At 64.0% G+C, this 12,763-nt stretch overlaps 2 protein-coding genes across 2 annotated transcripts; one reads left to right on the top strand and one right to left on the bottom strand.

The window, feature by feature from the left end:
• Positions 1–82: 82 nt before the first annotated feature.
• CHLRE_08g379400v5 (uncharacterized protein) lies at positions 83–6,470 on the bottom strand. Its single transcript, XM_043065234.1, has one exon. The coding sequence runs from the start codon at positions 6,335–6,337 to the stop codon at positions 1,826–1,828; it is 4,512 nt and encodes a 1,503-aa protein (XP_042922235.1). The 5' UTR covers positions 6,338–6,470; the 3' UTR covers positions 83–1,825.
• A 120-nt stretch (positions 6,471–6,590) lies between these two features.
• Positions 6,591–12,750, top strand: CHLRE_08g379350v5 (uncharacterized protein). Its single transcript, XM_001694191.2, has 10 exons — positions 6,591–6,871; positions 7,357–7,454; positions 7,600–7,722; positions 7,956–8,057; positions 8,767–8,889; positions 9,260–9,358; positions 9,828–9,968; positions 10,413–10,484; positions 10,840–10,969; positions 11,441–12,750. The coding sequence occupies exons 1-10, from the start codon at positions 6,655–6,657 to the stop codon at positions 11,533–11,535; spliced, it is 1,200 nt and encodes a 399-aa protein (XP_001694243.1). The 5' UTR covers positions 6,591–6,654; the 3' UTR covers positions 11,536–12,750.
• The last annotated feature ends 13 nt before the right edge of the window (positions 12,751–12,763 follow it).

Below are 12,763 nucleotides of genomic sequence, written 5' to 3'. Positions count from 1 at the left end.
GGCTGTGCAATACTGTACTGTTGTTGCATTTGTTCCTGCCCCCCCCCCCAAGTCAATGCATTTTCATGGAGGAGCCTGACGGGACAACAGTGTATTACAGCTTCACCACAGACCAACCTCGCCGCACGTGCCTTTGCACGCTGCTACTGCATTGCTGACCTCAATCTGCGTTAGTTGTCAACCCGCATCGAACTGCAGCAGGCCGAATGGATGTCCATCAAGCTCGACAAACCTTCCACACGGCAACCCCACTGCGACTAGCCAACCACTCGCCTCGCATTGCAATGCAGCAGCCACAATGCCTTGGCCACATCGGCCGCCTCATATCACCCACACACACACACACACACACACACACACACACACACACACACACACACACACACACACACACACACACACACACACACACACACACACACACACACACACACACACACACACACACACACACACACTTCCCCCCCATAAATTCCACGCACGTGCCTCGCACGCAAACCTCCCACACCTCGCACGGAAGACTGACCGAAACTCCACTTGCTGCTCGGACGCAACCTGCCCGTCCTCCCCGCCGCACCCTGTGCGCATGCGTGTGTACCCGCACGATGAAGCATCCAAGTCACCTTGCTCCCGCGCCTTGCTCCCCAGTCCCCAGTCCCACACACTGACACAGTGATCTGCTGGACGGCCACACGGCCGCCATCCCCTCACAGTCCGCGTCTGCGACTCTTCGTAAGCGCAGGCCCCGTGTCACCTTCACGTCACATGAGCAATCCACCCCCACACGAACATTCTTTCGGCGATTTGCCAACAAACTCGAATGACAAAGAATTACGGGTTTACTACATCCAAAGGACTTTCAAAGCACGTGTTCCGGCACACGCCGTTTATGCTACACTAACGTTTGCGTCTTAACACGCAACACACCTCTGTAATGCACTTTTACTTGGGTCCCCCTCCATTAAGACCTGCACACGATACCCACACGACACACAATCGCATCATTTATGACATCGTTTGCACCTGTTCAGTGTAAGCCAAATTGGCACACGCTGCCGATCGAACCACCAGCATGTGCAGCAGACACACAGTATGTACGTTTTGCCCCTTAACTGCTACTGTTATTACACCGCCTATCATATACAGCTCCTGTACTAAAGAGCAGCTACCTTATTTTGGTCCCTTTGCGGAAGCACACTGCACCTGTTTTTATTCCCACCGCGCACCTAGCCACCTAGCATGCGTAGATTCCACCACAGATACAGCCCCGCACTCCGCCGCTCCATTCCGTCAGCGCCCGCGTGTGACTCCGCCGCCCAGTGCTTGTATCGTGCTTATGCTGCATGCCTTGCATCGCCTTGCGTCGTCCATGTATTCATCAATAGCTAGCCCTGTTGCACGCAAGCCAGACCATCCAATTCACCTACCGTTACCACATGCCGCCGCATGCCACGTGGCTTATGCACCGCTCGCTACATTCGTGCGTAACTCCGGCACCCGTTCCCATGCACAGCGTGCCCCCGACACAGCAAGCCCGCCCTACTGCTGGTCTCCTCAAGCTCCCAGGCCAGGGACTGACGATGCATGGCACTCTAAAACGGCATAATGAAGGATAAGAAGCAGCAGGAGCACGTTGATGAAAGTGCGGGGACTAAGTAATGTGCCGATCCACAGCTTTGCTCTATGTACATTCACTTGCACCCAAAGGAAGGCAAGTAGTACGTGTTAAGTTTCTTCTCATGCCCTATTATACATGCAACCAAGCTTAACAGAGCACACGCACGCAGCACAACATTCGCGCATGCGACTCCCAACTCCGGCTCTCTTAGATGCCGGCGCCTTCGTCCATCAGCGCATGTGCCGCCGCCTGCTCCTCCTGCTCCACCTCCTCCTCCTCCTCCTCTTCCCCCTCAGAGAAGCAGTTGTTCCACACCACCTGGCCCAACAGCCCGCGCACCTCGCCTGCCACGCCGCAGTGCGCGCAGCTCGCCACGCGGTCCAGACACAACACCAGCTGCTGCTGCTGCTGCTGCTGCTGCTGCGGCGAATACTCGCCAATAGCAGCAGCAGCAGCAGCAGCTGCGCTACCAGCCGACTTGCCGGTCACGTCTGCTGCAGCCGCCCCAACAGCGCCCGCTGGCGGCGCCAGCTCCGCGCCCTCGTGTGCCAGCAGCGACGCCGCAGCGCCGTCCAACTCGCCTGCGCATGCACCCGCCCGCAGCCGCAGTAGCTGGTCGTAGTGGTGGTGGTGGGGCGCGGCGGGCGGCGGCGGCGGCAGCTCCAGGCCGGCGCTCTCCATCTGCCGGCGCAAACTGCGCTCGGAGGCGGGGTGGAGCTCCGAGACGTGATAGTCGCAGCAGGAGCACAGCACCACCACCGGTGGGGGCGCCTCTGCTACAGCCGTGCCGCCTGCCTCTGCTACAGCCGTGCCGCCTGCCGCTGCTACAGCCGTGCCGCCTGCCGCGGCTGTAGCTGCTGTTGCGGCCACCGTTTCAGGGAGGCTGGCATCCTCGTCGTAGTGGGGGCATTGCAGCAGGTGCTGCCAGTGCGAAGGCAGCTGCGCCGTGGTGTGCTGCAGCTGCAGCTGCTGTAGCTGTAGCAAGTGCTGCCCCTGCGCCTGCGCCTGCGCCTGCAGCTGCTCCTGGCTGGGGTGGTGCTGGAGGTGGGCGTGGTAGCCGACCTGAGGCTGGTAGTGCTGGGGGTGCTGGGGGTGGTGTGGGTGCGGCTGCGGCCAGCGCGGCGGGTGGTGCGGCGCGTGTCCGACATGCCCAGAGTGGTGCTGGCTGTGGTGCTGGTGGCTCGTGTGCGTGTGCAGCGGCAGGGCTGCTGTGGCGGCGGTGCGGCGGCCAGCCGGTGTGCCTGGCGGCGAGTTTAGTGGTGACAGACCAAACGGAAGCTCCTCAGAGCTGTAGCTGCGCTCAGCAGCACCAGCAGAAGCATCAGCATCATAAGTAGCAGCAGTAGCAGCAGCCGCGTGCGCGGTCGCCGCCGGCAACTCATTGTCCTCCGCAGTCGCTGTCACGCCGCCCACGGCCGCCGCACCGGCCGCCGTTTCGCCAACCGCGGCCGGCGGCAGCGGTGAGGGCAGCGGCGAGTCGCATTGCATGGGGCTGCCGCTGCCGCAGCCATCATCACCCATGGCGGCACGGCCGCTGCCGACATGGACCATTGCCGTGCCCAACATCCCAGCCGCCGGCTCCACGGCCGGCTCCTCCACGGCCTGAGCCTTGACCGCCGCCGACTCCGTCGCTGCCGGCTCCGTTGCTGCCACCGCCGGGGCCAGGTCCAGCTCAAACAGCATCGACTCCTCGTCCTGCTCGGGCTCGTACGCCGCAACCGCCAGCTGCACCACTGGCGCCTCTGCCGCGTGGGGCGGCGCCGCCACGTGGCCGCAGACCCCGACCGAGGCCGGCGGCGGCGGCGGCAACGATGACGACGACTCGGGTGGCGACGGCTTGGGCAGCGGCCTCGGCTCCGGCAGTGGGAAGGCCAGCGGCAACGCGGGTGTGTCCGCCCGCAACAGCAGTGCGGCAACAGGGTGCGGCTGCATGCCGGTCGGCGGCGGCAGCTGGTGCTGATCCTGGTGCTCGTGCGCCGTCGCCGCCGCCGCCGCCGCCGCACGCTGCCGCTCCTCCTGCCGCTCCTCCTGCCACTCCCACTGCTCCCACTGCTGCTGGCGCTCCTGCGTCACGTCAGTCGCGGCCTCGGCCTCTCTCGGCGACCGCGGCGAGGGAGGCGGCGTCGGCGGAGTGTCGCACGCCTCTTCCTCCTCCACCTGCGCCTCCACCTGCGCCTCCACATCCTCTGCCTGCGCCTCCACCTGCGCCGCCGCGGTGTCAAGCACCGCGTCTACAACGACGCCACTCGCGCCTTCGCCGCCGTCGCCGCCGCCGCTCCCTCCGCTGTCATCGCCACAGCAGTCGGGCGGCAGCTCCTGCGACATGAAGGCCGCCAGCGGATCCACCCCCCCGCACAGCGTGTGCAGGTAGTAGGAATCCAGCTCATCATCGTCCATCACCTCGCCACAGGCTGTAGCCGCAGCTGCAGCCGCAGCAGCGGCTGTAGCAGCCGCCACAGCAACTGGGTCTGGGCTGCCGGGCCGCGCGAGTGGCGTGAGCACGCCGTCGGCTGACGCCGCCTCCGCCGCCATCTGCGCGAAGGGACTGGCCTTGCGCGCCCAGGCCGCGCCGCCCCAACTGAGCGCCGCTGCATCCAGCAGCGACGTCGCCGGCGACGGCGTCGGCGACCCCACACCACCAGTGCCGCTACTGCTGCCGCTGTCAATTCCTGACGGCGGCCCGCCCAGCGGCCCGGCCTGCAGCTGCTGCGGCAGCCCGCACGCCCCAGCCCCGGCCCCGGCCCCCAATTGCAGAGGCTGTTGCAGGTCCAGCGCCTGCCCGAACGGCGCGGCCTTGCCGCACTGCGACCGCATCGCACAAGGCGGCGCCGCCACCCACTCTTCCTCCCCGCTCCCGCCGCCGCCGCCGCCGCCGCCGCCGCCGCCAGCCGCCACCTGGCCTGCTATCTGCTCCAGGTAGTCGTCTGAGACAGCCGAGCCGTAGGAGAGCAGCGGCGCGTGCCGCAGGCCCGGCCGCAGGCGGTGCGGCAGCGGCGGGCGGCCGCGCGGCGCCGCGCTGGCGCGCCACAGCGCGTTGCGGGAGATGTCGTAGGGCGCCAGCGGGGAGCTGCAGCCACCGCGCCCGGCTGCCGCCTCGTCAGCACTGATCGCCGCCGCCGTTGCTGCTTCTGCTGCTGTGCTTGCTGTGGCTGCGGTTGCGGAGGTGTAAGAGCCTGCGGCGTGCGGTGCCTGCGCGGCGCCGTGGCTGCACGCGCCATGCGGCTGCGGCTGCGGCTGCGGCGGGTGTTCGTGGTGCGGGTGGTGGGCGTGCGGGTGCAGGGGGTGGTATGCGTGTGGGTGTGGGTGGTGCACGTGATGCAGTTGCTGGACGTGGATGTGGTGATGCAGCGGCCTGTGGGGTTGGTGGTGGTGAGGGTGGTGACGGTGCTTGGCGTCTGCAGCCGAGGCCGCTGCCTCCGAAGCAGCGGCTGTCATCAGCGTCAGCGGCTGCGGGCTTCCCTCCTCCATGTGAATGTCCCACGGCACCAGCGGCAGCTCATGCTCGTGCTCGTGCGACAGCGGCTGTTGCTGCTGCTGCTGCTCGCACTGCTGCAGGTTGCCTGCCTCAGCTAGCCCGAAGCCGCCGGCGTGTGCGTGTGCGTGTAACGCTGCTGGTGCTGGTGCTGCCCCCTCCTCCTGCTGCCAGCCGCGCTCTGCGTGTGGGTCCGTGTGGGAGTCCGTGTGGGGGTCCGAATCGCCCACCACCACACTCACCAGCAGCCCACAGTTCGGCTCGCCGCTATCGCTGCTGTAGTAGCCGCAGGCCTCGGCGGCACCTGCGTCTGCACCAGCCGTCACGGCACCGGCCGCCGCGGCACCCGCGTCCGTCGGCTTTCGCTCCTGCTGCTGCCCCGCCTGCGCCGCTACCGCGTCCGTCGCCGTGGGTGCGGCCTCTTCGCTGTCCGACTCGCACGCGCCTGCCGGCGCCAGCTGGTGATGTGGGTCGGGGGCTGGCGCTGGCGAAGCCGTGGGAGGCGGTGCCGGCGCCGTTGCTGCTGCTGCTGTTGGCGTTGTAGCGGCCGCGGAGGCGAGGGCGGGGCTGCCGCTTACGTTGCCCGTCCCGCTGCTGCAGCGGCAGGCTTGACCCGTGCTGGCCCGACCCAGCACCGCGCTAAGCAGGCCCTGAGAGCCGCTGTTGTTGTTGATAACAGTCGCAGCAGCCGCGGCTCGCAGAGTCTGCGCTGGCGGAAGAAGCGAGGCGGGAGCCGAGACCGACCTAGCTGCAGCAACGAAGGCACCGATACCGAGCCCCGCGTCCTGGACCCGCGGCGGCGAGCTGGGCGGCGATATCTCTGATTTAAGGCTGTGCGAGCAGCCGGTCGGCGGTGTCGCTGGCGCCAATGCCTCCAGCTCAGCCGCGGGCGCGGAGTTGGCCCGAAATGCTAGGGCGCCAACGAGAGTCGTGGACCCGTCACCGACTGCTCGAGGCGGAAGTCCGGCGCAAAACGAGCGCGCAGGGCTAGGAACGGCCCACCGCTGTCGCAATTCCGCGGAGTTCACGGCAGTCGACGTCGCTGTTGGGCCCGCAAATTGCTGCCCACCTTCGTTCTCCCAGGTCGACCGCACCCGCTTTGCCAGTCGGCGTACACATTCGCCTGCAGTGACTCCAGGCCAGGACGACAGAGGCAAACGAAGCGGGGCTCCGCCATTCCCGAAGCTACCCGGAGCTGGGCCTCGCTGCGCCGGGGCTGCTTCTGGGCGTTGCTCATCAAATATCATATCCACCACCGCTTGGGAAAGGTGATGGGGGCGAGGGGAATAAGCTCTCCTGCCGACTGACGATTAGTCTTCCGAGTTTGCTGTGTCGCTTTGTAAGTTTGTTCAAAGATACTGGAAAGATGTCGATAATCTGTCTGTACTGCCTTCTTCTGCTATAAGACAGAGGCTGACTTGAAGAGGGGTGCCCAATCGCGGCCAATCGCGTCAGTTGCCCTTTTAGGTAGGGCTTTCTCTTTTACATCAAGTCAGGAAAGCGAATACTTGCACGCATATTTCTAACGACCACTAAGTCGCCTGCAAGAAGAAAGAACGGTGTGATGTCCTCTCTTCTCAAGACCCGAGTGGTCCCAAGCCTTGCGGCCAGGGATGTAGCCTTTTGTCATCCGCTGGTCTTTACGACCAGCTCCCAGCGCGTCGCGCGCGCTTCCGGTCAGTCTAGCGCATTTCCACTGCGCTCTGCAGTTTCGGGCGTCAGCTCTCGCCGTCCCTTCACCTGCCTGGCGGTCGCAGCCTCTGCTGGAGATGTCTCTGACGGTAAGATGCCGTTCCGTCGGGCGCGGCTGAGAAGTCGGCACATGTCTCGGCGCTTTGAAGGCGATTCCAAGTCCAAACCATCCGCCGTGTGCCCGTCGCCTTCCATGCTCAAGTTGCCGTCGTATTGACGTAAATGGTGTCACAGCAGTGTCGTTGGACACCATGCACTCCGAGTAACTGTTGCCGCGCACCAGGGTTTTCCCCGGCGCGTAACGCTCGAGCCCCGTTCAAAACGGATGACTTCTCTGCTGGCCGCCCGCGAAGCCCCCCCCCCGCCTCCAGGCGCCTGCTGTTCTCAATTACTTCCACTGCTTACACTATCTCTTGCTTGTGGCACACACGCCGGGCTGGGCCACAAGGCAACAGCACTGGACTGCCAACCGCCAACTCTGCCCGCACGCAACCTCCTCCAGCGTGTTGACGCCACCGCTTGAAGGCCCTCCCCTTTCTTGCCCCCCCCCCGCCCCCTGCCCGCCGCCCCGCAGGCAGCAGCCACACGGAGATGATGCAGACGTTGGTGCTGGGCTCCATGTTCGCGGGCTGGTACGCAGCCAACATCGCCTTCAACATCTATAACAAGCAGGTACTTGCCCGACCCACATCACAACTCACAAGCCCAGCCTCCCAACCCCTCTCACACACGCCCACCGGGGCCCCCGGCCACCTGGAAAATCCACCTCAGCAGGCTTTAACCAACCCTCTATTTCTGTTTCCTTGCACTTGCACAGCTGCTCAAGGCGTTTGCCTTCCCGCTCACCATCACGGAGGCGCAGTTCCTGGTGGGCAGCTGCGTGACGCTGGTGGCGTGGGGCAGCGGCCTGCAGCGGGCGCCCAAGATCACATGGAGCACCGTGAGTGTGTGGGGTTTGTGGGGGTGGGGTGGGTGGGAATGGAGTGCGGGGGAGGTGGGAGGAGCGTGCTTTGTGTGGTGGGGTGTGGGGTGTGGGATGTGCAGTGGTGGTCACTTTCTCAGGTCAATAACTTATCTGATGTGACGCGATGCGATGTGATGTTGAAACTACTTTGACAGACCTCGAATGCCTTATACAACATTGCGTCTGCCTGCTCGCCCTCCCCGCCTCAGATCAAGAACGTGCTGCCGCTGGCCGTGGTGCACACCCTGGGTAACCTGCTCACCAACATGAGCCTGGGCGCCGTGGCGGTGTCCTTCACACACACCATCAAGGTGTGAGCGATAAATAAGGGGGGTGGGTGGGTTGTAAATACCAGCCCAAACTAAACCCAAACCAACGAAAACGAGCGGAGCGCAGGCAGAGGTGTTAGTTGCAAGCGATAAGACTTGTGGGATGTGGGCCGAGGCGTCGTGGAGCAGCAGGGCGAGCGGCGCCGGCGATAAATGTCGCCGCCCGGGCTCGGTGGCGCGCACAACAGCACAGGACAGGCACGCGGACGCGACAAGCAAAACCCACGACGTACCTGGCGACCAGGGAAGCAGCCCCGACGCCAGGCAGGGAGCGTCGGACCAGGAGCGCGACATGTGTGAAGGGGGGAAGGCAAAATCGAAAGGGCAGGGCACAGTGAAAGGGCTGAGGCGCGCCGGCAGTCGGATAATGAAGGGATAACAAAGACGAGACAACACACAAGCCCAGGCGGCGAAAGAGGCAGAGTGGGCGTGAGGCAGGGGCTAAGAGCTAGGGGTGGATGGCATGGGGACCAGTCGAGGGAGAGACGACGGGGTGCTGGGCAGTGTGCGGCCGCGTGCGGCTCCGGGTGGGGTGGGGTGGGGTTGTGGGCGTGGGGGATGGGAGGGCGGGTACAGCGCGCACGGGCCGTGTTGCCCTACCCGTTGTTTGCAGACGCTCCCTCACACATGTGCCCTCTGAACACGTCACCCCCTCATCCCCCCATCTACCCTCCCCCCTCATCCCCACCAGGCCATGGAGCCCATCTTCTCCGTGGCCCTGTCCGCGCTGTTCCTGGGCGACCAGCCCTCGCCGCTGGTGCTGGCTACCCTGCTACCCATCATCGGGGGGGTGGCCATGGCCAGCATGACCGAGGTGGGGACGGGGGAGGCAGGGAGGGAGGGAGGGAGGGAGGGACGGAGGCATGGAAGGTAAGGAGGGAGGAAGGGCAGGGTGTGGAAAAAAGCACATGGGAAGGTAAACGCAAACACGGGTGTGCGGTGATGACGGGTGTGTTTGATGGGGGGCGTAGTTTGTTTCAATGCCACAAGCACCAGGGCCCAAACCTGGGTGGGGGAGGAGTTGTTCTCACCTAACCCAGTACGATACCTCCGCGTAGCACGGCAATTCTCCCTAACTCATTGGGCTTCGGCACGCGGCACCTACGCCCTGCTAACCACCTCCTCCCAACCTCCTGCCCACCTCCTTCCCGCCTCCCCACCTCCCTCGCCTCCTTATTTTGTAGGCCACCTTCAACTGGTTTGGCTTCCTGTCAGCCATGGGCTCCAACCTCACCTTCCAGAGCCGCAACGTGCTGTCCAAGAAGCTGATGCTCAAGAAGAAGGTAGGCGTGTGTGTGTGTGTGTGTGTGTGTGTGTGTGTGTGTGTGTGTGTGTGTGTGTGTGTGTGTGTGTGTGTGTGTGTGTGTGTGTGTGTGTGTGTGTGTGTGTGTGTGCGCGCGCGCACGCGACACAGACACCAGACGTACCTGTGCAGAACTTGCTCGTGAATTTTAGGTTGCGGGCAGGCTCGTTTTGCTGACTGCTGGCCGTCTGTCCTTCAGATTGTTTCACACCTCCGTATTACATCCACATCACATGGCCACGCCTCACATCCCTCACGACCACACCACCACACCACCCCTCCCTCACCACACCACGCCTCACCACGCCTAACGCCTCCCTCACCTCTCCCGACCTCCCCCCGGGAGCTGGTCGACATCGTCGGTAACGCTTCATGTTCCGCAAGATGGTCTACCGTCTACCAACTCCTTAACTAATCATGATTGTAAACCCGGCCCGCACCACCCACAGGACAAGGACGGCAATGCTGAGGCGCCTCTGGACAACATGGCGCTGTTCTCGGTCATCACGCTGCTGTCGGCGGCGCTGCTGCTGCCCGCCACGCTGCTGTTTGAGGGCTGGAAGCTCAGTCCCGTGGGGCTGGCGGAAATGGTGAGAAGGGGCGTGGGTTGTGAGTTCTGTGAACCAAATGAAACCAAACTAGCGGGGCACAGGAGCGGAGGACAGGAGCGGAGCACAGGAGCGGAGCACAGGAAGGGGTTGGTGGTGGGTGGCGGGGAAGCGGTGGGGGAGGGGTTTTGGGGGGATGATGGGAGAAGGGGCGTGGTCTGGGGTGGGGGCGGAGGCGGCGGTCGGACAATCGGTCGACGGTTGTGCCTCTGTGGGGTTGGGCGCACGGGTTGGGCGTCGATTCCTTGACCTGTTACGTTGGCCTCGGGCATGTAACCTCCCCCGTTCTTCCATGAACGGCAAACCCTCCCCACAACAGAGCTGCATATGCAACACACACACGCACAGCATGCACACGCCCCGTTTTGCAAGCGCGCACTCCCCTCCAATGCACACACACACACACGCACGCATACACACACGCAGGGCGTGCGCTCGCCCAACGGGGTGCTGGCGCACGCGGCCATGGCGGGGCTGTGCTTCCACCTGTACCAGCAGGTGAGGGGGAAGGGGGGAGGGGGGTAAGGTGGGAGGGAGGAGGTGGGAGGTGGGAGGGGATATTGAGAGGGGATGAGGGTATGAGGGTTGGGGTGTTGGGTGGGGTTGTGAATACCAAGGCAAAGCAACCCTGGGTGGGGTTTGGGTAGGGTAAAGGGGGGGTTGTGCACAACAGTGTCAGAGCCCCATGCACTTGTCGCCCAAGGCTTGGGCTGGGCTGGGGGCTGGTGATGTGGAAAGCCGGACTTCGGTGGCACGGGTTTCGCCTTTTCCGTTCCGCTTTTCCCGCTTTCCCCCAACCTTCAGGCACTCACCCCAACCCCAACCCACACCCACCCCACACTTGCGCGCACAGGTGTCGTACATGATCCTATCGCGCGTGTCGCCGGTGACGCACAGCATCGGCAACTGCGTGAAGCGGGTTGTGGTCATCGCGGCCTCGGTGCTGTTCTTCCGCAACCCCGTGTCACTCCAGAACGCGCTGGGTGAGTCACTGAGGCAGCGAACGCGGCAGGGCGGGGCCTTGCCGGCGGCGCCCTGGCACTGGGACGCTGTGCTGTGCGTGGGCGTGTACGTGGGCGTGTAGGGTGGGGTGGGGGTGGGGTGGGGGGGTGGCGCGACAGCTACTGGTTGTATCGGCGCTGCGGGCGTGACACCCCGAGTGAATCCGCACTCGCCCCACCCCCCACCCCACCCCACCTGCCTGCCTGCCTGCCTGCCTGCCTGCCTGCCTGCCTGCCTGCCTGCCTGCCTGCCTGCCTGCCTGCCTGCCTGCCTGCCTGCCTGCCTGCCTGCCTGCCTGCCTGCCTGCCTGCCTGCCTGCCTGCCTGCCTGCCTGCCTGCCTGCCTGCCTGCCTGCCACCCACACCTGCCCCCCTGCGCCCGCGCAGGCTGTTCTACCGTCCCTGTCTGCGCCTTCACATCATAAATGTACCCCCTCCCCTCCCGCGCTGCAGGCACGGCCCTGGCTCTGGCTGGCGTGTTTCTGTACGGCACCGTGAAGCGGCAGCAGGCCATTGCGGCCGGCAAGAAGATCGCCGCCTCCGAGTAGAGAGAGGTAGCCTGCTGCTGCTGATGATGCTAATGCTAATGCTGATGATGCTGTGTGTTCTGATTGCTTGACTTGTTTGCTTGCGTGGATTGTTGGATGTCGAGAGCCAAATGGGTGGTTGTGGGCATGTGTCACGTGCGCGGACGGAGTTGGAAATAGGCGGCGATGGCAGCGGCGTGCGTGCATGAGTGCGTGCGGGAAGGGCGACAAGCATGGGCAGCCGTGTCTGGTGTGGGTGCATGTGTGGGTAGGTGGGTGCGTGTGTGGGCGCGGGTGTAGATGCGCATGCGCGTAGTGGTTTGCGTGCTTGCGTGTGTTCAGTATGCAGGCAGTGTGTGTCGTCATTGGGGGAGGCAGGGGGCAGCCGTACTTTCGGAAACAATAATCGCGCATCGACACACACACAGGCGATAACAGGGCGCGCAGGCGAGCGGGCGGCGGCGGGTGCTGCTGCACCACGTGCGCCCCTCGCGTGACCGGTGTTCCGAACTCTTGTCCTTCGTCCTTTCTTGGTCTGGTCTGGTCTGGTGCTGGTATTGGTTTGGGGCCTTGCATACACGCTTGGATGATGACACGGTAACACGCGGACGGCATTGACGCAGGGTTTGAGGGAGGTGTGCGTGGTGAAGGCGAAGTGAGGGCGTGGCGGCTGCAGTCCCCTGCTGCGGCCTTGAGTGTCCTAGAATTCGGAAACAACATGTGTGAGCTTTCATGCGGTGCAGCGCATTGTCGTACATGTTCGGTCTCAGGGAATGGGTTCACGTGGGGACCGCGTCAGGGCATGTGGGTGTAATTTTGTAATTTTTTTCGTTCTTTGGTTGAGACCTTTACCACGTATTACTAATTGCTATTCCCTATTGTAGAAAAATAGGCGGCAGGGAAAACTCGGCTGGAGCGAGAAGCGACCTCGCGAGTCCATGGACATCTTGAACATAAGCGCTGGTACTTAGGACGGTTCTGCCGGTGTTGGCGCATGCATGCAATTTAAACGCGCCGGTGCCCGGTGGTGGCAGCTATGGTACTTAAGACGGTACACGTTGATGGCAGGGGCGTACCGTGAGCGTGGTGGGGACAAGGCGTGTACGAGCCCAGACATTCGGGGCAGCAGCCTTTTTTGCCGGAACTCGTACCTGCCCAGCGCCCGCGCGCGCGTCCCCGCAAGCTCACGCACACACGAACCAGGAATCACCTGGCGGCTTTTAACTGAGGTCCCGCCGCCCCGTCGATC

The sequence above is a fragment of the Chlamydomonas reinhardtii genome, chromosome 8, assembly GCF_000002595.2.
Source record: "Chlamydomonas reinhardtii strain CC-503 cw92 mt+ chromosome 8, whole genome shotgun sequence".
Classification (NCBI taxonomy): Eukaryota; Viridiplantae; Chlorophyta; class Chlorophyceae; order Chlamydomonadales; family Chlamydomonadaceae; genus Chlamydomonas; species Chlamydomonas reinhardtii.
Note: the sequence above shows the minus strand (reverse complement) of the source record. Positions and strands in the feature narration are given on the sequence as shown.

Excerpts from the sequence above, each read along its gene's own strand:
- CHLRE_08g379400v5 (XM_043065234.1), bottom strand. The coding sequence starts at position 6,337 with ATGATATTTGATGAGCAACGCCCAGAAGCAGCCCCGGCGCAGCGAGGC.
- CHLRE_08g379350v5 (XM_001694191.2), top strand. The coding sequence starts at position 6,655 with ATGTCCTCTCTTCTCAAGACCCGAGTGGTCCCAAGCCTTGCGGCCAGG. Across the intron at positions 7,723-7,955 it reads CCAAGATCACATGGAGCACC|ATCAAGAACGTGCTGCCGCT; the intron begins GTGAGTGTGTGG and ends TCCCCGCCTCAG. Across the intron at positions 10,970-11,440 it reads GTCACTCCAGAACGCGCTGG|GCACGGCCCTGGCTCTGGCT; the intron begins GTGAGTCACTGA and ends CCCGCGCTGCAG.